The sequence below is a fragment of the Wolffia australiana genome, chromosome 20 (genome assembly GCF_029677425.1).
Source record: "Wolffia australiana isolate 7733 chromosome 20, ASM2967742v1".
Taxonomy (NCBI): domain Eukaryota; kingdom Viridiplantae; phylum Streptophyta; class Magnoliopsida; order Alismatales; family Araceae; genus Wolffia; species Wolffia australiana.
In genome coordinates this window covers 4058827-4082223 of record NC_135854.1, presented here as the reverse complement: position 1 = coordinate 4082223, position 23397 = coordinate 4058827, and the positions used below count along the sequence as shown (strand labels likewise).

General features: G+C 42.1%; 2 protein-coding genes across 3 annotated transcripts; one reads left to right on the top strand and one right to left on the bottom strand.

The window, feature by feature from the left end:
* Positions 1 to 10092: 10092 nt before the first annotated feature.
* On the top strand, positions 10093 to 18878 carry FHY1 (Haloacid dehalogenase-like hydrolase (HAD) superfamily protein). 2 transcript variants are annotated; one of them, XM_078590978.1, is made up of 7 exons: positions 10098 to 10488; positions 10916 to 10991; positions 12066 to 12117; positions 12184 to 12298; positions 18345 to 18415; positions 18506 to 18593; positions 18667 to 18878. In XM_078590978.1, exons 1-7 carry the CDS (start codon positions 10289 to 10291, stop codon positions 18821 to 18823), a joined length of 759 nt encoding a protein of 252 aa, XP_078447104.1. In that variant the 5' UTR covers positions 10098 to 10288; the 3' UTR covers positions 18824 to 18878. The 2 variants fall into 2 exon arrangements, with proteins under 2 accessions (XP_078447103.1, XP_078447104.1); XM_078590977.1 differs by having other exon boundaries at positions 10093 to 10488; positions 12066 to 12298.
* CLV2 (Leucine-rich repeat (LRR) family protein) lies at positions 18580 to 20914 on the bottom strand. The gene has a single exon (XM_078590976.1). It carries the CDS (start codon positions 20842 to 20844, stop codon positions 18880 to 18882), a length of 1965 nt encoding a protein of 654 aa, XP_078447102.1. The 5' UTR covers positions 20845 to 20914; the 3' UTR covers positions 18580 to 18879.
* Positions 20915 to 23397: the final 2483 nt, after the last annotated feature.

Genomic DNA, 23397 nt, shown 5'->3' with positions numbered 1-23397 from the left:
AAGGATTAATGATGCAAAAAAAAATTTTATTTTAAATTTATTTAATCCGTCATGAATAGTTTTGGATATTTTCTGACTCTTTTCTATTATAATTGGCTAAAAATCAATCTCAAATCTCTAAACGATGTTGTCAAGACAATAATAATAACATAAGTGATGTATAATAAAAAATTGTTGCAAAACATTCTTCACTAAAACATTCTGAATATTTAAAATGCTATTTTTTTATAACATCACTGGAGAAGTATTATTTTACACGAGTATTGACCCTGAAATATGATATGAAAAACCGTACCCAAACGTGCAATATCACATCTAGGGTTTGACGGTCCTGATCTGGTCTTGCTTTTTAGCAAGGACCTAAACCTTATCTAAGCTTTGGTCTGCTTTCAGTCCGGTCTGGTCTTGGTCCACTCTTGATCTTCTCTTGATCCAGTCCTGTTGAAGAGTCCATATCAAAGTCAAATAATAAAAGTAAAAGATGGCATGGAAAAGGAAGATAAAATAAATCAAAAAATGATAAAAAAGGAAGGAAAGAAGAAGAATAATAATAGAAGAGTAAGAGAGGAAGAATATAAGAAGATGAAAAAAATACAGAACATAAAAAAAACAACAAAACGGAAGATAAAGAAGAAGAGAAGGTTAATATGAAAATAAGAAGAAAGGAAGATGAAAATATTAATAGCAATGAAGAAGACGAATATAAGAAAAAAGATGAAAAGAAGAAGAAGAGAAGAAAAAGAGAAAACAAGAAAGGAAGATGAAATATTGATAAAATAATAAGAATAGAAGAAGAAGAAGAAGAAAGGAAGAATAAAAGTAAAAGACCCAGAGTGGGGGGGAATCTGGTTCAACTGAGGAGGGGGAAGTGTAGGCCACCGGCGCAAACGGGAGAGAAGAGGGAAGGGGTTAGGGTTTGACCACATCCAGTCCTAGTTTGGTTTGACCCTCAGACCAGATCTGGTCCGACCAGCTGGTCCACCCAGAATTAGCGGACTAGCGGTCCCGATCTAGTCTTGTCTGACAGGTCCCCGGTCCAAAATGGCAAACCCTAATCACATCGTAGGTTAGCGTTTGAACTACTAAAGTATGCCAGGTGGCTCGGAAATGAGCCACAAATTGATGACGTAAATTAATGCTACAAATTCGTCATCACATACAAAAGGGTAAAATCAAACATATCATATTTTAGGTAAATATTTACAATATTTAATTCTTGTTTTTTTATATTCATCCTTATTTTTTATACACTTCATAATCAATGGGGTCAAATGTGGAGAGTGTTGGGTTATGTGCCTTACCTCAATCATTGAAAACAAGTTTTTCATGAATGCAGACGTGATTATAGATTCTAAATCGATTTTTAAAACAATACATCATATGTACCATTTGGAGAAATTTTTTCAACCCTTGACTTTCTCACTCTGAGATCGTTCGAAAGTTGTTCACGTGCTCGAACTCTAGAAGTATCCACACGATCATGTTGCTCTTGGATTTCCACCTCTTCTTCTCCAACTCTTCTTGAAATCTTGAAGTTCTTCTCATCATGAAGAGTCTCTCCTTGGTTTAGTGGAGAAGGGATTAGAGTGGAGAAAGGGGGGCTCCCAATTCTGGCTGGCCTAAGTGCTAAAAAGGGGTGCCCCTTCCCCTATTTATATTTCACTTAATTTTTCCTCAAAAACCCATTAACCAAAATATAGTCACCAATCCCCTAATGATTTTATGTGTGTGACCCTTTAGGCCCATGTATCATTCTAGTTAATAACTTCAGTGGCACAATAAAAATTAATGGCCAACCTTATAAAATAGCTATATCAACATATAGATTAATTAATTAAGGAGTGATTTAATGCAGTCGATAATTTAAGTTTCCAGCCCGTGGGGTGCCAAGCGACACCTCGTGCTCTGGAAGATACCGAGTAGTGTTCGAACTCTCTCATGGAACCTTTACCATTATCAGTTATCGTATATTTATTATCCCTCATCCATTCAAGACTCTCAAACAACTTAGGGTATGGTTGATCGTCAAACCCTAATCCATCGTTCGATTAGTACTGATGTGTAACAGGGATCATTGGAGAACGTCTTTTCCAATATCATCACTACCCTGGCCAGGGATTTAGCAGCTTCTTACTTGAGTCAATTTCGTCTTATCTTGAGGACGGATGATCCTCTCTTGACCACACAATCATCGCTGTGAGCTTCTTACTACATCTGAGCTATGACTTGTTTAAATCCCATGGTTAGAGACTCGTAAGTCATTGTCAAAATGTAGTCGTGCATCCAAGAGATGTCCTTGGTGTCTTGGGTTAGTGGATCACTTATACGACCCCGATGTGAATCAACCTTATTGAGGTTTAGGTATAATAAAAATCCAGGGATTCTTTGGATCAATTTAGTGAAATATTTCTCCAAAGAGCACCCACTATTTCTCCTTAGTGTTGCCACACTAATGGCCATAAGATCAGTTGTACTTGTTGAGTGCTATTCTATTTGGATAATTCAATGTCCATCTCAACTATCTATTGAATATGAATATTTAGAATACATACTTAAAGACTAGAAATCATTGTATTATGATATCATCATAATTGACCAAGTCATTGCATGGACTTCGTTATAAACATAATAGTGGAAAAATAATGAACTAATATTTTATTCAATTAACTTAAATAAAACATGGTGATGTGATTTGGCTAGACCGCCACATAATATCCATTAGAGAAAAAGTCAATTTCCATAATGATGGAAATTATTTCATCATTTTCTTTTATTTTATCCATGGAAATTTTTATATATGCCACTTTCTCGACCCTACAAATTGTTATCTTTTTTGGTTTTTCCTTCATGCACAGAATTTTACCATATATATTTTTTGTGATGAATTTATGTTTTCTTGTTTTGTGGAAGAAAAAATGCAAACACAAATAAATACGAAAATAACACCACGATTTGTAGGCAGTATCCATCATGGATACCTTACACAAAAAAAGTTTATACGTGAAGAATGATCAAAGTGTCATCATTTGATGATATTAATGAAGTTAATTTCTCATCCAGAATAAAAAATGTGATTTCAGGTCCATTTTTTTATGATAATTTAAAAAATTCTCAATATAACTTCATGAATATTTTATAATATATTTTATCATAAGTTGGTAAAATCTCTTTAGCATTTCAAAATAAAAAAAATTATTCAAATTTAATGCCAAATTTGATATACACTCAAAAATATTCCCTTTTTCAATCATCTCAAAATATATGATATGTGTTTATGCAATTTGGGTGTTTGGAAGGCATTTTCACTTAAGAGGGTTATTTTAGCATTTACTTCAGTTAAATTTTGAATATCTTAAATATTACCTATTCATGTGTGTATGCATACATAAATACTTACAAAAAATCTAAAATTTTGTATTCATAATTATTTCTTGTTTTAGTTCCATAAACTTAAATGTCTATAAAATTAAGTTAAGTGCTTTAGGCTAAAATATAGATTTAATTAATAAATAAATTTTTTAAAATATTAAAATACATGAATAACAGTTTTTTATATAATTTTACTCATTTTCTATGTGAATATTCCACCCGAGCAGGTTATCCCGAATAATCTTATTATTAGAAATGTATATGTATCATCAATAGTAATGTGTATATTAATATTAATAGAAATGTTAATTTTGTGACTCACGATTCAATCCATCAAGTTATAATGTGCATTACCAAGTTAGAAACTATCTAGTACTGAGTAATAAACTGTAAGAATATTTAAAATACACTATTAAACAGGGCAAATATTTTTTAATTCATTATTATGTAAATTATATTTCTCTGGTGTTTATTCAGAATTCTAACAAAAGACTAAAATTTTAATGAATTAACATAAATAAAATCACATCAGTTGCCAAGGCCGTTCCAAATAATGCAGAGATTTCATGGTAATTAAACAATATAAAATCAACTAGACGAAAAATATATATAGAAAATAATCCTAGAGAGGCCATTATTTTAGGGGAAATCTGTAAGGAAGGTGGTGCGGATACTTTCATTTTTACATTTGGTGATATTTTCCTTCATTTGTTTATGTGTGAATGAGATTCTCACTAAGCCTCTGGTTGACTTGATCCTGTTTTTATTTTATTTGAGCTACAATGGTGTCCCCATAATCATGAGATAAATAATTTACCACGAGACATTGACTTTATAAAGCACAAAAAATTTGCTGTTAACATAGACATACCATTATTAAATATTGTTCCAAAGGATGTTGTATTGATGAAAATTTGATTTCCTTTTGAAAGGCACTCTTTATTATTTCTTGGTAAAACATAATCATTTGTTTATAATTTAATCATCTTGGTTCGAAATCATATTCTTAGATCATTTGACTTTGAATATTTTAAAGGTATATTAGGTTTAATCCTATTTGAATGAACTTGAGCTCATGTTGTTTGCTTGTAAAAGGTATATTAGGTCTAATCCTTTCTCTTAAGGATCATTCCAGCTTGTAAAACAGCATACTTGAATTTTTTACACATTTTAAAAAGTATGAAGACATTCCATCTAAAGTCTACATGTAAGAGTATTAAGAATTTCATGAAAATTTTTAAAGCAAACAAAGGGGACTACAGGAATTTTCACCTTGAGTCTGCTAAATAAGTTCCCGAACCAATAAACGCTAATACATAATTCCATTTTTTAGGACAGCTCTCAGTAAGAGTTATCTCAAGAGACTTCATTATTGATTGGACCCTTGTATTAAAAATGTATCTTTTGAATTCTTAAAATGGCCATTTTTATATAAACAAAATATCAAGTTAAAAAAGTTAAAATACATAATATATTTTGATTTATAAATATTGATACTTATTTTATAAATGATCCAACTATATGAGAGAAAGAGTGGAAGATGATAGCTCCATGTTCTTGACAATGGAAATCGATGCAGTTTTATTAATTGAAAGCCAATCACAGCTCTACATATAATTTTGTCTTCATTAATTCATAATTATGTATGTGTCATGCTAATAATAAAATCCAAGGGTATGTGCAATGAAAAATGGATTATTATCAGATGATACTAAGACAAATTCACATTAATAATTATGTATGCTGCAACATTCCTATTCATTAAATCTATTAGGGTATCTAATAAGTATTTATTAGGGCAATGGATTCTTCTTATGGACTGGCGCATGGGCCTAAAGTGTCCCATGTAAAAGGTTCATTGTATGTTAAAGGTATTGTTTTTTATTAAAAAACTCCATTTAGTATAAAACTAATTTCTTAGAGAGAAATCCACACGTCTCTCTTTTGATTCCTCGCTTCTTTTATCTTATCACGGAACAACCCCCCTTCCTGGTGCAAATGGACAGCGGCCTTTAATCCACCAAGCCAACTCATGGCACCCTTCCAGCTACCCAACAACCCACAACACTAGCAATTATCATCAACTGTGAGTAGGAAATAAGCCTACGAATTGGAGAGAAGATCCACAATCATATCTGGAGACTAGTAGAGAATAAGACGATGATATCCACCAATATCGTAAACAATATAATTCATTTATCCAAAAATAATTATTCTATATGTATATGTTAATTCTATACTTCACGCTATATATCTCATTCTATATTTCTATCAGTGTATCTTGTTATGATCCCCATGGAGATCTAACAAAATCAAGAAACGGGACGAGGGATAGAGAGGAGAATAGGAGAGATGGAAGAGGTAAGAGAGAAGAGGAGAGAGCGATAGGTTAAAGAAAAACTCTCAAGAACCTCCGAATTGGGAGTTCTTGCCCTCACGAAAGCCGAATACAGCCACTCGTGCCAAGAAACCACAGGGTAATCATTCATCAAAAGTCCCTCTAATGACCTTACAAGGGGGTATATATAACCCTACGATTTCAAGAATCAGTTATCTCATCAGGACTCTAACATATCTCTTGTAAGATAGAGATAAGAAATAATATAATGGACTTATGATGGATATCATGTGGTCTTCAAGCCAATCTCACTTCCATGTCATTTTTAAGTTATTGAAATAAATATTTGTGCATTATTACTATTGTGTGATATTTGTAATGAAGTCCTTGAATGTGTGTGATGACTATGTGAATTATGGTGAGATCATAAGACAGTTATCTCTAGTCTTTAATCATGTATCCTTAAAATTCCAACCCAGTGGATACCCAAGATAGACATCGAACTATCTGGAAAGAATAGAAGTACTTGACTTTGATTCGAAAATCTTTAATCATCAGTTTTTTTGTTTCTCAGTTTTACTCACATCTCAAAATTGGGCAATAACTGTGTTTAAAGTTGGATGCACCACCAAATAAGTCTTTATATTTTGAGTCGATTAATGTTAAAATATTTAGTTATTAGTTTAATTCCAAAACAATTGCATTCGCGTGAATTCAAATCCTAAAGGAGATTACGAACAATGAAATCAAGAATATGAAATTAATTTAGCCTAAAAAAAATTCCACCAAAGCACACATACGTAGATTTCACTTCTCATTCAACCAAAGCCTTCCAAGCCTTTTCAGAGTAGATCCTTAATTTCAAACTCTACTAAAATATTAGCAAGAAAGGACAGTATACAATAAATTCAACTCAATATCAGCACTAATTTAGTCTCGCCTCCAGTATCAATCATCTCGATTGAGTATCTTGAGGCTCAGTTTAAATCCAAATCAACTACACACTCTTATTATTACAATTCACTTGACAATATGTTTCACTTATACCAAATCTCTCTCACTAAATTCAACATTAAGAATATAAAGCCTTACAAAGATAATTTGAACTCATTTTCTCTACTTAAATCTTTGTTCTCAAACCAACTGATCAAACTCAAAATACACTACGAAATTATCTCAATTATGTAAATGCCATTTCTTTATAAACAATCTTCTGTCCTATTCTGTTTTCTTAATATTTGGCTATGAAATGCAAACATATAAATTAAATAACTAAATTTCTATGATTCGAATATTCATCAAATCAACCCATTCTCTTTCTATTCACTCTAGTTTCTGTTCTCTCAAACACCTCAAATATCAGAACATAAAAAATAAATTCCTCAATTCAGAATTCAATCTATTCTAGCACGTTGACATCCTCTTCTCAGCCACTTTCAAATAAACTGGAAGTTCTATTTTGAGTATATTTAAGAGATGATAACAACTAATTTTACTTTTTTTCTAAATTAAAAAGTATACTTTTTTTCTAAATGAAGCTCTGCTACTCATTATCTTCTTCCTAACTCGCGTAATTTATAAAGAAAAATTCTAGATCAAGAAGGAATTTGTGATATCCTCTTTGTTTCCTTTGACCTTTAGGATAACAATCATGGCCTCCCCAAAAGTCAAATCTCAAAAAAAAAGAATGGTGAAATAAATAGACCGTAAGAAATAGACTCCTTTTTTAAATCGACCCACGGAAAGGTTCTTGAGATTATAAACCCTAAACCCTAAACCCTAAACCCTAAACCCTAAACCCTAAACCCTAAACCCTAAACCCTAAACCCTAAACCCTAAACCCTAAAAGTTTATTATTACATCCTCGTCTTATCCCTTTATTATTCTAAAAGTTTATTATTATTTTTTAGCTGAAAGTTAATCCAATGACTCAACTTTGAGAAAAGTCAGAGTCATAGTAAGTCAGATGTTCCTAGAATGAAACTATTATATTTTATGTTGTGGGCTCTCTAGAAATGATAGGGACAACCAAACAACTCGTAAGATCATTTATATTGTATTGTGAAGGGGATGATTATAATATCTCATCTATCAAATCCTCATGAAACAGTATGACAAGATGATTACAATAATCACTATGATGATGATTTTGAAAAGTCAACATAGAGGAATAATGATGACAAGTATGATAAAGAGTATAATGTATAACAAAATAGCCTCATACACATGATGATTCATTACCATTGTCCACTCGTCATTGTCATTGTTGATTTCAAATCCTAGTTGGAGATATTTTGTGAAAGAAAACTCAACTTCTGTGTAAAACCAGTATTGTGTTTTGACCAACTTGACCCCAAACCAACACTCGGATAATTTTAAAAAATCATATTCTTTTACAAAATATACTGCTAAATCAGTTGCACTACCCATGGTTCTGATTAGAATGCCATCCGGATGATTTTTTTAATTCGGCTTCATGGTCAATTTGCATATTTTTATATACTTATATGGAGCTAATAGTCTACTTGACCATGATGACTTAGTCATTGGCATTGTCATCATCATTGTTAGTGAATGGCTAATGGATAAGGATCGACAGTTGTCACTAGGATTGATGATGACGGTCAATGGTTAGATCGACATCTACGGGAGACATCTATGGAAGATTGACTACGAGGATGATGATGACCAAGGGTCGAGAAGGCAACAACGCGGCCTTCGTCGTCATCGGATGACGATTTGGCCACTGGTGTCAGGAAAGGAGGGCTCTAGACTAATGCCGAGTGGCAGAGACTTCATGCAAGACACGTCTCGACTGTCGATCTGAGTTACCCACACAACACTTATCCACGCAGGCATCAACTTCATTTTTACTCGATGCGGACGACGATGATGACGTGAACAATGATGAAATTTTGGCTCCTTGGATGGATGACGTCGACGTAGACGTTGAACTGACATGATGGATGGCGAAATCTTGGGACTCTGTAGAAGGATGACGCCGACGTTGACGGTGGCGTGACAGACAATGAAATTCTACGACTCTCCAGACAGATGATGTCGAGGTCGATGTGAATGAGGATGAAATATTGGGACTTCGGAGATGGACGACGTAACAGTAAACGCCAATGAGAACAGCAGTGACGGACTCCGTAGATGGTTGACGTTGCCATAGACTTTGACGTGGACGTGAATGACGTGAAATCTTGGGACTCTGCAGACAGACAACGTTGATGTTGATGACGTCGACGAAATCTTGGGACTACGCGTCAAAGTCAAAATCTATGTCAACATGGACATGAATGACATGAAATTTTGGGAGTCTGCAGAGAGAAATGTTGACGTTGACGACGACGAAATCTTGGGACTCCTCGTCAAAGTCTATGTCAAAGTCAAAGTCTATGTCACCCTGGACGTGAATGACGTAAAATCTTGGGACTCTGCAGACAGACAACGTTGAAGTTAACGACGACGATGAAATCTTGGGACTCCGCGTCAAAGTCAAAGTCTATGTCAACATGGACGTGAATGATGTGAAATTTTGGGAGTCTGCAGAGAGACAATGTTGACGTTGACGACGATGAAAACTTGGGACTCCTCGTCAAAGTCTACGTCAAAGTCAAAGTCTATGTCACCCTGGTCGTGAATGACGTGAAATCTTGGGACTCTGCAGACCGACGACGTTGACGTTGATGACGACGACGAAATCTTGGGACTCCGCGTCAAAGTCAAAGTCTATGTCAACATGGACGTGAATGACATGAAAATTTGGGAGTCTGCAGAGAGACAATGTTGACGTTGACGACAATGAAATCTTGGGACTCCTCGTCAAAGTCTATGTCAAAGTCAAAGTCTATGTCACCCTGGACGTGAATGACGTGAAATCTTGGGACTCTGCAGACAGACAACGTTGATGTTGACGACGACGACGAAATCTTGGGACTCCCCATCAAAGTCAAAGTCTATGTCAACATGGACGTGAATGACGTGAAATTTTGGGAGTCTGCAGATAGAAGACGTTGACGTTGATGACGACGAAATCTTGGGACTCCGTTGATGGACGACGTCAACATTGACGCCTACATGAATGACAACAAAATCTTGGGACTCCGAAGATAGACGACGTTGACGCTCGCGAGCATGAACAATGACGAAAGCGCGGGACTCCGCAGACAGATGCCGCTGCCGTCGATGCCTGTTGGCGTCAACGGCACCGTCGTGACTGCGTCGTCTGTCCATCACATCGATGAAGACGTCACGTGTCATCGTCATCCGCACGTGCGGATTCCTAATAAGGGATGACGAATGGACGATTCATGATCTTTTATTTATTTCTTGATTTTCTTTATTTATGTTCTTCCAGATGACGAACTCGTCATCGTCTACGTCATTCGTCTGTGGCTAGGAGTGATCTTGGGGGAGATGCGATCGAACTGGAGAACGGGGAAAATCGAGATGGAGTAGGTTGATAGCGATTGTTTTCATTAATTATTAGTATTTAGTTCGGAGTTTACTCGATCGTGCCGGATCTGTCAAAATCAGAGCAATCGGCGAGGAAAATTATTGAAGAATTCGTCAACAATGGGATTGATCTTTCGTCCACCTCCTAGCGTGTCTTTGTTCTCTCCGAAGCTCAATTCGAGATCAAGCGCCATGGTCTGCGTTCCTTCTGCCTGTTCATCCTCGCCGCCGGAAGGCAGGAAGCTGCCGGTGTTGCTTTTTGATGTTATGGACACCATCGTGAGGGATCCGTTTTACGAGGACGTTCCTGCGTTCTTCAGGTTCGGTCCTTGATCGGTTTTTGTTGTGCTGGAGAGTAATCTATGATGAATTTATGCGAAATCGTCATGATCATGGTGCGGGGATAAATGCAGCGCTCTGATGAATTAATTAGATTTAACAGATCTTCCTGTTCATCGAATTTTAAAATTTTCCTTCCCTGTTGAATCCATTTGAATTGTATAAAAAAAAGGAATGGATTGAGGAAAGAATTAAGAAAAAAGAATGATCACGTTGCGCGGATTAATCTGTTCATCCGATGAATATATTTCGTCAAACTTTCAAAAATCTGCTTCTCTGTTGAACCCATTTGAATTGTACCAAGGAAAATAGTTATCAATCCTTTCGGATCTTCATTTCTCCATGATCTCCTGCGATCATGTTTAAGTTTCCCATACCTGTAATTGCTGTTTTCTATACCCTTTGCAGGATGCCGATGAAAGAACTTATGGAACTGAAGCACCCAACCTCATGGATGGAATTTGAGAAGGGCCTGATTGACGAGGTGCAGTGATAAATTTCTTAAATTAGTATTTCTCAAGGAAATGAAACTTTCGTTGCCCACCTGCTTTGATACTCATTCCTGTATCATGCTGTAATCGTGAGTAGCTACATAAATAGAAAGAGAGGATGCCCGTAGGATAGAGGATCTTACTGTCCTACCCGAATTAAATTCATGCATTTTATGCCTTCACATGTCTTTTGAAGATGCATTTGAATTGAGTTTTTAACGTTCATCTTTTCCTTCTTTCTTTATGTTGGAAAGAGGGTTCTCCAACATAAATTTAACGGTGAAGATGAAATCATTTTGTAACATAAATTTACAAGGTTCTCCAACATAAATTTATCATTTAATTGGTGACATGGAGACCAAGATGAAATCATTTTGTAACGTGAAGGTTCATTAACTTCAAAATTTAACGGGCGGCGTATTTATTACCTTTAGTGTAGCATTGCTAGCTTTACTTTGTAGCTCAAATGAAAATTTATGAGGGCATGGTAATGTTATCCGGCCGATAAATCAGAAACTTGTAACCATTGTTTCGATTTGGTTGTTTTGGACGATATGATCTCCCGATATGCTATTTTATTCCACAGAGCAATCGAGATAAACCCCTCTATCAAATTGGATTTTGATAATTTTTTCTGTCTATTCCATTTCAGCGTTAAACTGGTATATAGTTGGAGCTTAACCAGGATAAACCCCTCTATTAAATGGCTGGAAAATTGCAGAATTTCATTACTCATAGAAAATCCCGGATTACGAGTTATTTTGTGGTGAACAAATTATTTTGCAATCATATCAGAAGCGCTTGGTAGGACGAAAGTGATCGTTGAGATATCAAACCCATTGACAGTTTGATAAAATCACGGCTCATAATTTACCATCCTTTTTTATTAAGGCTGATCTGGGCTTGATTGAAGTAAAACCCTCTTTTAAATACCTGGAGATGTGTGCATTGAATGTTATTTTTTGAGGTAAAAGTTTTCCTTTGAAATAATCAATGGCTATTCGTCAAGCTACTGTCAGCTTAACAAATAAAGATTCGACTTAATTAAATTTTAATATTCTCTTAAGGCTGAGCTAGCCAGAAGATTCTTCAAAGACGGGAGACCCATTGACCTGGAAGGCAAGTTTCAACTGCTTAAGTCAAATGCCGCGTATAGATCTAATTTTGATGACACGTGTCTCCCAGGCCTTAAAGAATGCATGAGAAGAGGATATGCCTACCTCAATGGCATCGAGGACTTGCTTCAACTCTTGAAGTGCAGGAGCTACGAGATGCATGCGTTCACCAACTACCCCATTTGGTAACTTTTTCTCACTTATTAAGTTAAAGTTTGAGCAAAATTCTTGATCTTTTATTGAGTTACTATGGTATGTATTTTGAATAAAAATGTATTCACCAATTTCTCTACTGCTTATATTTCTCTAATTTTCATTTCACTTATTTTTTAAGTTAATGTTTGAGTAAAAAATATTTCGTAAACTGGGCTGATCGGGAATTCCTGGTTTTTTTCTTGTTTATAAGCAGTATAATCGTATAGAAAATAGGTAAATCTAGGAATCTTGTGAAATTTTCATAATCTTTTATTTAGTTAAGGCGGTATGTATTTTGCATAAAAACGGATTCACCAACTTCTCCGTTGGGTATATTTCTCCGAGTTTCATCTCATTTATTTTTCAGTTAATGTTTGAGTAAAAGATATTACGGAAACTGGGCTAATCGGGAAGTCCTGGTTTTTTCTTGTTTATAAATAGTGTTGACATTATTGTCTCCTTTCCTTTCTTTTCTTCTTTCTATTATTAGCCCCTTTCTATTATTAGCCCATTAAGGGCCCTTTCTATTATTAGCCCATTAGGGCTCCCTATAAAACCCCTTGTAATATCTTTGTTTGTTGATAAAGAATTGTTCTTTCTTCTTGTCTTCATGGTATCAGAGCCCTAACCCTAACCCTAATCCGGGTTCCTGGGCTCGACCGTAGCTCCGATCTCTGGCGTTTCTACATTCGCCACGATCTTGAGCTCCTTCTCCTTCCGATTGGCTACCTGCTCCTGGCGGCGCAGCTTCTTTCCGGCCACATTTCCGGCTTCACGCACCGCGCTCCCTCCTCGGCTGTGCTTCTCTCTCAGCAGCGTACGCTTCCCTCTCGACCGCGCGCTCTCCTCTCAATCGCGCGCGCGCTCTCCTCTCAGTCGCGCGCGCGCTCCTCGGCAGCGCCCTCCCTCCTCGGCTGTGCTCCCTTCTCGGCCGCGGCCGCGCTCCCTCCTCGACTCTTCAGCCGCGCACGCAGCCAATAGCCGCGGGCGTTCCCGCAGCCGTGTGCTCCTCGTGCGACACTTCATTCTGTGATCAAGATGACGGAGCCTGTATCGGTTTCCGGTGTGACGCCAGCATCGACGCCAGCATCAACGCCACCCAGTGTGGGTCAAACATCAAATGCTTCGGAGGCACCTCTTGAGTCGGGGAACTGGTCGGCTTCACCTGGACCGTTTTCTCTGCCTCGGATGCCTCCAGATGGGATGTTCACCGGCTTTAACCTTCTTCAGTGGCAGCAATATGTCCATATTACTCTCAAGGGACGACTGATGCGTCATTTACTTGAAGAAGGGCCTTCCAAGACAGACTCCAAGTACTATGACTGGCTAGACGCGTTGAAGGGTGGTCCATCGATGGCTTTTGGATAGTATTTCACCGAGTATCAAGGGTGAATTTCTGTCTCTTGAGTCTGCCCGGGCCGTGTGGGAAGCGGCCCTTGACAGCCACTCCAAGAAAAATAATATTGCCACACTGTATGAGCTAGTGCATCGGGCCGCCAATCTGCGTCAAGGAGACAGGACGATCATGGAGTACAGTACAGAACTCATTTCTCTGTGGAATGAGATTGATCACTACATACCTCCGGACCCTCACTCGGTGGATCGCAAGTACACTCTTCAACTTCGGGTTTTTCAGTTCCTTATAGGACTTAACCCGGAATATGAAGCGGTACGGGCTCAGCTTATACACCGGGAGAAAGAGCTTTCCTTCAAGGATGCGCTTCGCAGCGCGAGAATTGAAGATTCTCGCTTTTAGCAGTCCCAGACCCCGGCTTCTGCACTTGTAGCACATTCGTCTTCCTCCACGCGCTCCTTGGTGACGACCACATCGACTGGAGCAGGAGCTTCGTCTCGTGGTCCATCTACTCGGACTGAGGAATCCTCCAAAGGTGATCCTTCCCTTTTCTGCAATTACTGCAAAAAGCGGGGTCACTCCAAGGAGACGTGCTTTAAGCTTCAACGGAAGCGAACACAACAGAGCAATCTCGCTACGGTTGCACCTTCTGTCAACCAAGTACCGATGCCTGGTCAAGTGCCTCTGTCCTATGGTCTTCTTCCAAGTGGAGCGTCTTCGGCGAGTGCTTCTCTTCCCGGCTTTACACCTGAAGAAGTGGAACGTCTTCGGCGATTGCTTGACCCTCCAGTCGTGGGCTCGTGCTCTCTAGCTAACGCGGGTATGTCCACCATTCCTTCTCCTTCTCCTTCACCATCTCAGTCGTCATCATCATCCACTTGGCTTCTTGACTCTGGTGCCACTGCCCACATGACACCCAATCCTAGAGCTTTTGTGACCTATGAACCCGTTTCCGGCTCCTCCAAAGTTAAAACAGCTTCCGGTGATCTTCTCACTGTGGCTGGGATTGGTCGTGTGTCTCTCTCTCCTTCGATGAACCTCACTAAAGTCCTTCATGTTCCACGGCTTGCTCATCATCTTCTTTCTTTATCCCGCCTTGTTCGTGATCTGAACCAAGATCTTACATTCACTCCTAATACCTGTTTTTATCGTGATAAGGTGTCGGGGAGGACGATTTCCATTGCTGAGGAGCATGAGGGTCTCTATCTTGTTCGATCTCCCTTGTCTCCCCTCGCTGTTGCTGCCGCTGCAGTTCCCCTTTCGGCGTCTCATGAGCGTTTGTGGCTTCTCCATCGACGCCTCGGCCATCCATCCTTTGCTACTCTTTATCGTTTATTTCCAAAACTTTTCCAAGGCCACTCTGTGGATCGCTTTGTTTGTGATGCTTGTCGAATTGCTAAACATCATCGTACTACGTATCCTATTTCTTCTTCTAATTTGACGACTCCTTTTGCTCTCGTTCACACCGACGTGTGGGGACCCTCCCCTATTCATAGCACGTCCGGTGCTCGGTGGTTATGTATATTCATTGATGACGCTACTCATTTCACGTGGGCCTATCTCTTGAAAAATAAATCAGAGATCTCCCTTGTTATTCCTCAGTTCTACTCTCTCATTGAAACTCAATTCTGCACCTCTATTCGTCGCTTCCGTTCCGACAATGCCCGAGACTATGTCAATTCCACGTTAAGTACTTTCTTCCAAGAAAAAGGCATCATCCATGAAACCACATGTCCTTACACCCCCCAGCAAAATGGAGTTGCAGAACGAAAATTTCGTCACGTTTTTGAAATGGCTCGGAGCCTCTTATTTCACATGCATGTGCCAAAGTATTTTTGGGCTGAAGCTGTCCTAACTGCCATTCATCTTCTCAACCGTCTTCCGTCTCGCGTACTTAACTACTCTACTCCCATTGATTGTCTCCAGCATTCCTTCCCCAACATTTCTCTCCGAACCAATCTTACCCCTCGTGTCTTTGGGTGCGTTTGCTTTGCTCCTAACCACCATCTTGGTCGTGACAAGCTTGATCCTCGGGCCATCCAATGTGTCTTCGTCAGCTATTCTTCTACTCAAAAGGGTTATCGATGTTATCATCCACCCTCTCGTCGATTTATTGTCACCAAGGATGCTACCTTTGACGAATTCACTCCGTATTACCCCTCTTCTTCTCCACCTTCTCCTTCTTTACCACCTCAATCAGATCCCCTTGAATTTCTTATTCTTCCTAACTCATCTCCCTCGTCACCAGTCCCAAGTCCTTCCTTGCCTGTTCCTCTCGAAGAGCCTCCATCTGATATTCCCATGAACACCTTGTCCTCTGATCCTCTGCCTGCACCAATCCCAAATCCACCTGTCCTTACTAAAGATCCATCCTCTGCTTCGTCGAACCCTCCTGCAGAGTCCCCATCGGATCCCTCTATCCCACTATGTTGTGCCCCTTTACCTATACGCTGTTGCCCGCCATAAAAACGCTATGGTATCACTCTTGCTCGTCGCAAGCCTCGTGTTCCTCCTACCCCTGAAGTTCCCTCATCCTCCTCATCCACTCCTCTTGAAAATCCTTCATTAGCACTTGTGTCTTGCCCTCATCCTTCTCCATTGTATCCATTAGCCGCATCCATCTCATCTCATCGTCTTTCCCCATCCTACCACGCTCTTCTCACCTCCCTTGACACTATCTCCCTTCCAAAGACGGTGGACGTAGCCCTCTCTCTTCCTCATTGGCGTCGGGCAATGGAGGAGCTACAAGCACTTGCCCTAAATGACACATGGGATCTGGTTCCACTACCGCAGGGCAAGCACTTGGTTGGCAGTCGTTGGGTTTATGCTGTAAAGCACAATTCCGACGGCTTTATTGAAAGACACAAGGCACGTGTTGTGGCGCAAGGGTTCACCCAACAGTATGGCATTAATTATCAGGAAACGTTTGCCCCTGTGGCCAAGATGAACACTGTCCGGATTCTCTTGGCTCTTGCCGCCGATCGGGGCTGGATATTGCAGCAATATGATATCAAGAATGCTTTTCTTCATGGTGATTTGTCTGAGGAGATCTATATGGCCTTACCTCCTGGATATGCCTCCTTAGTGCCGTCTACTCCGAGTTCAGTTGTTTGTCGCCTGAAGAAAGCGCTGTACGGTTTGAAGCAATCTCCTCGTGCTTGGTTTGGCCGTTTCACCATGGCCATGAAGAACCGGGGATACCGTCAGTGTAATGGAGATCACACGCTTTTCTACCGTCATTCCACGTCCGGGGGAGTGGCTATTCTTCTCGTGTACGAGGATGACATTATCATCACGGGTGATGATACGGAGTCCATTACTCAGCTAGCTATGTATCTGTCGTCGGAGTTTGTCACACGTCATCTTGGCCCATTACGATATTTTCTTGGTATTGAGGTGGCTTATTCTTCGAGTGGGATTTTCATCTGTCAGCGGAAATATACAGTGGATCTTCTTTGCGAGCTAGGAAAGGAAGACTCCAAGCCTATTTCGACACCGATTGATGTGAGTCATCGACTTGGTGCGGATGAGAATGAAGATCCGGCTGAGCCCGGACAATATCGAAGACTTGTGGGCAAACTGCTCTATCTCACCCACACCCGTCCCGACATTGCATATGCAGTGGGTGTTCTAAGTCAGTTTATGCAGAACCCTCGAATGAGTCATCTTCATGGTGCCCATCGCCTCCTCCGTTTCTTGAAGGGCACCATTGGCCGTGGTTTAATGTTTCGTCGTCACAGTGGTCTGCGTCTAGAAGTCTACACTGATGCCGATTATGCAGGATCTGTGGTTGATCGTCGGTCGACCTCTAGGTACTGTACCTTCTTGGGAGGCAATCTTATTACTTGGAGGAGTAAGAAACAGAAAGTGGTCTCTCGATCAAGTGCTGAAGCGGAGTTCCGTGCCCTTGCGCATGGTCTTTGTGAAGCACTTTGGATTACCCAACTGCTTCGTGAACTAAGGTGTCCGGTTTCTTCCCCTGTTCAGCTGTTCTGTGACAACAAATCGGCTATCAGCATTGCTCATGATCCCGTCCAGCATGATCGTACTAAACACATTGAGATCGATTGACATTTCATTAAAGAGAAGCTTGAGTCGGGAAATTTCTGCACGCCATATGTTCCGTCAGCTGAACAGCTTGCAGACATCTTCACCAAAGGGCTTCATGCCCCTCGGTTTGAGGAGCTCTGTTCCAAGCTGGGTGTGGAAAACATCCACGCTCCAGCTTGAGGGGGAGTGTTGACATTATTGTCTCCTTTCCTTTCTTTTCTTCTTTCTATTATTAGCCCTTTTCTATTATTAGCCCATTAGGGCTCCCTATAAAACCCCTTGTAATATCTTTGTTTGTTGATAAAGAATTGTTCTTTCTTCTTGTCTTCAAATAGTATAATAGTTAAATCTAGGACAGTAGAGAAAAGTTCATAATCTTTGTTCCAATTAATAAGGTAAGTTTCTTAAAAAAATGTGTTCACCAACAACCCCTATTCTTTAGTTAAAAAATAGAAAATACAAACTCGGCTGATGGGAATTACTAGTTTTTTGCAGTTTAAAAGCAGTAAATCCAGAAACCTCGCGAAAAGTTCATGTTTTATTCAATTAATCTATTCATACAATTGATGATATTTCCTGTTTACCTACTTATGGAAAGCAAATATCCTCAAATTCATGGGGGCTATTAACAGGTACTCCATGATCGAAGATAAGCTGAAGATCTCAACCTATCTTCCATGGACGTTTTGCTCTTGCACTATCGGTAACGAAAAGATTTCTACCCGAATTAACAATCATTCGAGCTTAATTCATTATTGACCTGATCATTATCTCAACTTCTCGGCTGCTTCAGGAAAGAGGAAGCCGGCGGTTGAGATATACGTGGAGGCATCCGAGTCACTTGGGGTAGATCCTGCAAATTGCATCTTCATCGATGACAGGTAGAATCCATTGATTTTGCAAATTATACAAGCATTTTTTGGGGGAGAAAAAAGAGTGATTTTCCTGTGACAGGAAGAGGAATGTGGAGGCAGCTATTGTGGCAGGAATGAAGGGCGTCGTCTTCAGAGACGCAGCCTCTCTTAGGAAGGATTTATCTCTCCTGGGCGTTCAAGCTGATGAGAATGATGACCAGAAACTGGACAATTCCAGGAACCCAATTTCAGCCTAAACATGGGTTTAGTTACACTTCATCAACATCATCAGCATCTTGTTATTGTTCTTCATTCATCTGGGCAAGTTCAGGCCATGGAAAAAAAAGCCCCTGGCCTTTGGAGAGCAGCAGATGGCTACCATGGTGACGTACGAGCCGAGGGCCGCGCTGACGACGAAGGCCGAGAAGGAGATCAGCCCCTCGCCGGCGGCAGCCGGCGACAGCTGCCCGGCCGCCGCCGCCGGGAACCCGCCGCAGAGCCCGGGATTGCTCGAGACGACGGCGCCAGGGAACCGCCGCAGCAGCTCCTCCGGCGCCGACCCAGAGAAGCAATTCCCATCCAGGTTCAGCTCCCTCAACCTCGGCAGGGCCGAGATCTCCCTCGCTGGGACGTTGCCGGAGAGCCAATTATGAGACAGATCCAGCACCGCCAGGCTCCCCATCTCCGGCAGCCCCCTCGCCGGAATTTCCCCGGCGAGGAGATTGTGTGAGAGATTCAGCAATTGGATGCCCGGCAAGGCGAGGATCGCCGGCGGGATCACCCCTCTCAGGGAATTCCCCGAGAGATCGATCCCCGCTGGCGACAGGAGCTCGTAGCTCAGCCCGAGCTCGCCGCCGACAGTGTCCGCCGCCACTGTGACCCTATACCTACGTCCCTCGGCGGCGGCGGCGGCGGCCGGGCTCTGCGATGTGCTGCCGAAGGGCCCGGTGGCGGCGAATTCCCCGGGTACGAGCCCGGAGAACCGGTTTCCGGCGAGGTCCAGGGTGTGGAGCTCGGGGAAGGAAGCAATCCATTCGGGGATCGCGCCGGAGAAGGAATTCCCTGCGAGGGAGAGGTGGCGGAGACGCCGCCACTGGCGCACGGCGCCGCCGAGCTCGCCGGAGAGCCGGTTCGAGTCGAGGAGGACGACTTCGAGGGACTTGCAGCCGGCCAGCGGCAGCGGGATCTCGCCGGAGATGCGGTTCCCGGCGAGGTCGAGGATCCGGAGGCTGTCCAGGGCGTCAAGCTCGGGCCGGAGCGCGCCGGAGAGGTCGTTGCCGTCGAGCTTGAGCTGCCAGAGCTGGAAGCAGGCGGCGAGCGTGGCGGGGATCTCGCCGGAGAGGCGGTTGCCGGAGAGGTCCAGGACCTGGAGGTAGGTCAGGTTGCCGACGGCGGCGGGGATCTCGCCGGAGAACCGGTTGCCGGCGAGGCTGAGGAAGACGAGCCCGGCGCCGAGCCCGGCCGGGATCCAGCCGGTGAGGGAATTGGAGCTGAGGTCCAGCGCCCGGAGCTCCGGCGAGAAGACGAGCCGCGGGGAGAGGCCGAATTGGAGGGCGTTGCCGGAGAGGTTGAGCTCGGCGAGGCGGGGGAGGCGGGCGAGGCACGTGGGGACGCCGCCGGAGAGGGAGTTGGCGGCGAGGTCGAGGACGCGGAGCGCGGGGGCGAAGCAGGGGACGGCGCCAGAGACATGGTTGGCGGCGAGGCGGAGGGTGCGGAGGGTGGGGGCGGCGGCGAACTCGGGGAGGCTGCCGCGGAAGGAGCAGGAGGAGAGGTCGAGGGTGCGGAGGCGGGGGAGGGCGGCGAGCCAGGAGGGGAGGGGGCCGCCGAGGGCGGGGTTGCGGGCGAGGACGAGGCGGCGAAGGCGGCGGAGGAGGGCGAGGCATGGGGGGAGGGGGCCGGAGAGGGAATTGGAGGGGAGGACGAGGGATTGGAGGCGGGAGAGGAGGCAGAGGGAGGGGGGGAGGGGGCCGGCGAGGCGGGCGGCGGGGAGGCGGAGGGCGGCGACGCGGGAGGAGAGGTTGGCGTGGCAGGAGACGCCGGCCCAGGAGGCGCAGAGGGGGCCGCGGAGGGGGCTCCAGGAGAGGAGGGCGCCGCCGGGGTCGCGGAGGCGGGAGCGGAAGCCGAGCAGCGGGGATTGGTCCGGGGACTCGGCGCCGATCGAGGGGGCGATGCCGCCCAGCAGGAGCAGGAGGAGGAGGAGGAGGAGGGCCGCGAAGGAGGAGGGCGAGCTGCGAGCCATGGCTAGGGTTTTGGGTGGGGAGGGCGAGCTGAAAGCCATGGCTAGGGTTTTGGGGAGGAAGGCGAGCTGAAAGCCATGGCTAGGGTTTTGGGGAGGAGGGCGAGCTGAAAGCCATGGCTAGGGTTTTGGGGAGGGAGGGGAGTATCGTGCAGGGACGCGGATGGACGGTTTTTTCGTCCATGGACGAAAAATTCGTCCCGTCTGGTGGGTGTGAACGAATTTCTTGACGAAAATTCGTCCACAGGACGATGGGACGGGACGATTTTCGTCCTGTCGGACGAAAGCTTCGTCCATCCGAAAGACGAGGACGGTGGACGGACGAATGTGTGACGAAAATTTTTGGTTAAATTTGGATTAAATTCCGAAAATAACGTATGGATTTGCAATAAAATATGGAAAACTCATTATTGAATCCCTAATTAATAAAGAATATAATAAATCTTAATACATGTCATTCTCATCTTAAATCATTGGATTAAATTGCCAGATTAATGTATGGATTTACAATAAAACTTGGAAAGGCCAATATTTAATCCCCACTTAGTAAAGCTTATAATCAATTTCTATACATTCCATTCTCATCGTATTAAATTATGCCTATTTTTTAAATTCATTGGGTTTAAATAATAGTTTAACGTCTAATTAAGGCAAATTAAAATTTTCAGAATGGCATCTTTATTTGGATTATATTCTCAAAGAATGTAAAAAAATTACAGCCAAATGAAAAAATGTCATTACCTCCCCCCTGCAGTGTAAGTATTTTTTTATTACAATTGAGTCCCTTTGCTATTTAATTAATCAAATTTAATTGTGGAGTTTAATTAGTCGAATTTAATTATAGATATGGAGAAAGATCTCATGGCAATATGGAGATAGGACAAGTTGGCGATTATCCCTGTAAAAAGTTGCCTCTCTTATGGACTTTGTAAAACAGTTGCTATATCTGGAAAGTCAGCGCCAACCCTTATTAAAAACGGTATATTTTCCAGGCCACTCCTGGAAGACCTGGTGGATGAGCGCCAAGGAAATCAGGAAAACAACTTTATAGAAGAAAATAGGGGTGTGGAAAATCCGAAAGTATTTTGAACCCAAGTTTTTTTACCTGTTCTTGAGAGAGAACTGCAAGAAAACCCAACCGAAGCCGGGTACAGATGTTTTTGAAGGGAAAAGTAATTAAATTATGGAGATGTTTTTGGCTTCCATTGATTGAGAGAGAACAGCGAGAAAATGACCTTTGTCCCACAAAATTTCAGAGTTTTCTTGGGAGAGGATGGCATGAAACCCAATCCAAGTCTCTAAATCATAATGGGTACGAATGAAAACTAGATATTTCACAATGGAATAACTGCATGGGTGAAAATCGAGTAGGCAATAATAGTTTTGTTTGCTTTAGTCAAAGTAACAGAAAAAGAGCATCACCAATTCACCATCTGGGAAGATGTTTGAATGAGGGCTAGTGAAAAGGCGAGGTGAGGTTGGGTCTTGGGAGAGGCCATGACATGCAGCGAGAGGACTCTTCAAAACCTGCAGTGAATAATAACCCAAAATTATTCATGATTCACACAACAAAAAAATGAATCAAAATGCACAACTTAAAAGGGAAACAAAATTATATGACGAGAACTTCTCGCATGGAATCAAGTTTGTTTTCATCAGGCTCTTTGATCGAGATGTGTCAAGCATGGAAGAAATGAAATAAAGATACCATTTCATGGGATGAAATAAATATAACATTTATGCGTTACATGAATATGGAGTTGTGTCAAGCATGGAGGATATGAAATAAAGATACTGTTTATGTGAAAAATGAATATAGAGTGCTAACAGGTCAGTTTCATGTGTAGGATTTTAAACCGATAAATTTATGGTAAATGAGAGCACGTCCGTCTACAGTCATCTAAAACGCAAAAGATAAGATGCAAAAGTTACATGGAATGAATCAGAAAATGCAATAGAGAGAGAGTAACGAAGAAGCATAACTTTCATTAAACATTAGAGTGTATCAACGAATGAAACCCGTGCACTACGATCATGTTCTTCCCCCTTACTCTGTACCATGGAATAGATAGAGTCAGGAAAAAGAAACATGCATACGAAAAGGTGGAAAGCGATAGAGCATAACGCACCAGCACCCGAGCTGTCATCGTCATCAGAGTCATCATCGGAGTCGGACGAGTTCTGATCTACACGACGAAACCATGCGTGAAGCATCATCAACATCTCAATGCTCTTTGCATCTAGGCATGATCTTCGATACGCTGTGATGCCTCGGCCGACTGAAAAAAGCCGCTCCACCGGTGCACTGGTCGGACTCACATCCAAAAATTGGCAAGCAATTTTTGTCAAATTCGGAAAGTACCGCGTCCTGGCATCCTTCCACCAACTTAGAGGATTATCCTCCTCCTCGCTTCATGGGATGTTTAGACACTTATCCAGCTCTTGCCTCGGCGTTGACCGTGGTCGATGACGAGTGCACGGACGCGTATATTGCCGCTTGGATGAAACATACTATGTCGGACGGTGACTTTCCAACAACTCTCCCTGCTCTGAGTCACATTCAACTGCTTTTTTCATAGATGCATAATCCAAGAG

Coding starts and splice junctions, on each gene's coding strand:
- FHY1 (XM_078590977.1), top strand. CDS start 10,289: ATGGGATTGATCTTTCGTCCACCTCCTAGCGTGTCTTTGTTCTCTCCG. Junction 18,416..18,505: donor GTTTTGCTCTTGCACTATCG/GTAACGAAAAGA, acceptor CGGCTGCTTCAG/GAAAGAGGAAGCCGGCGGTT. Junction 18,594..18,666: donor TGCATCTTCATCGATGACAG/GTAGAATCCATT, acceptor TTCCTGTGACAG/GAAGAGGAATGTGGAGGCAG.
- CLV2 (XM_078590976.1), bottom strand. CDS start 20,844: ATGGCTTTCAGCTCGCCCTCCCCACCCAAAACCCTAGCCATGGCTCGC.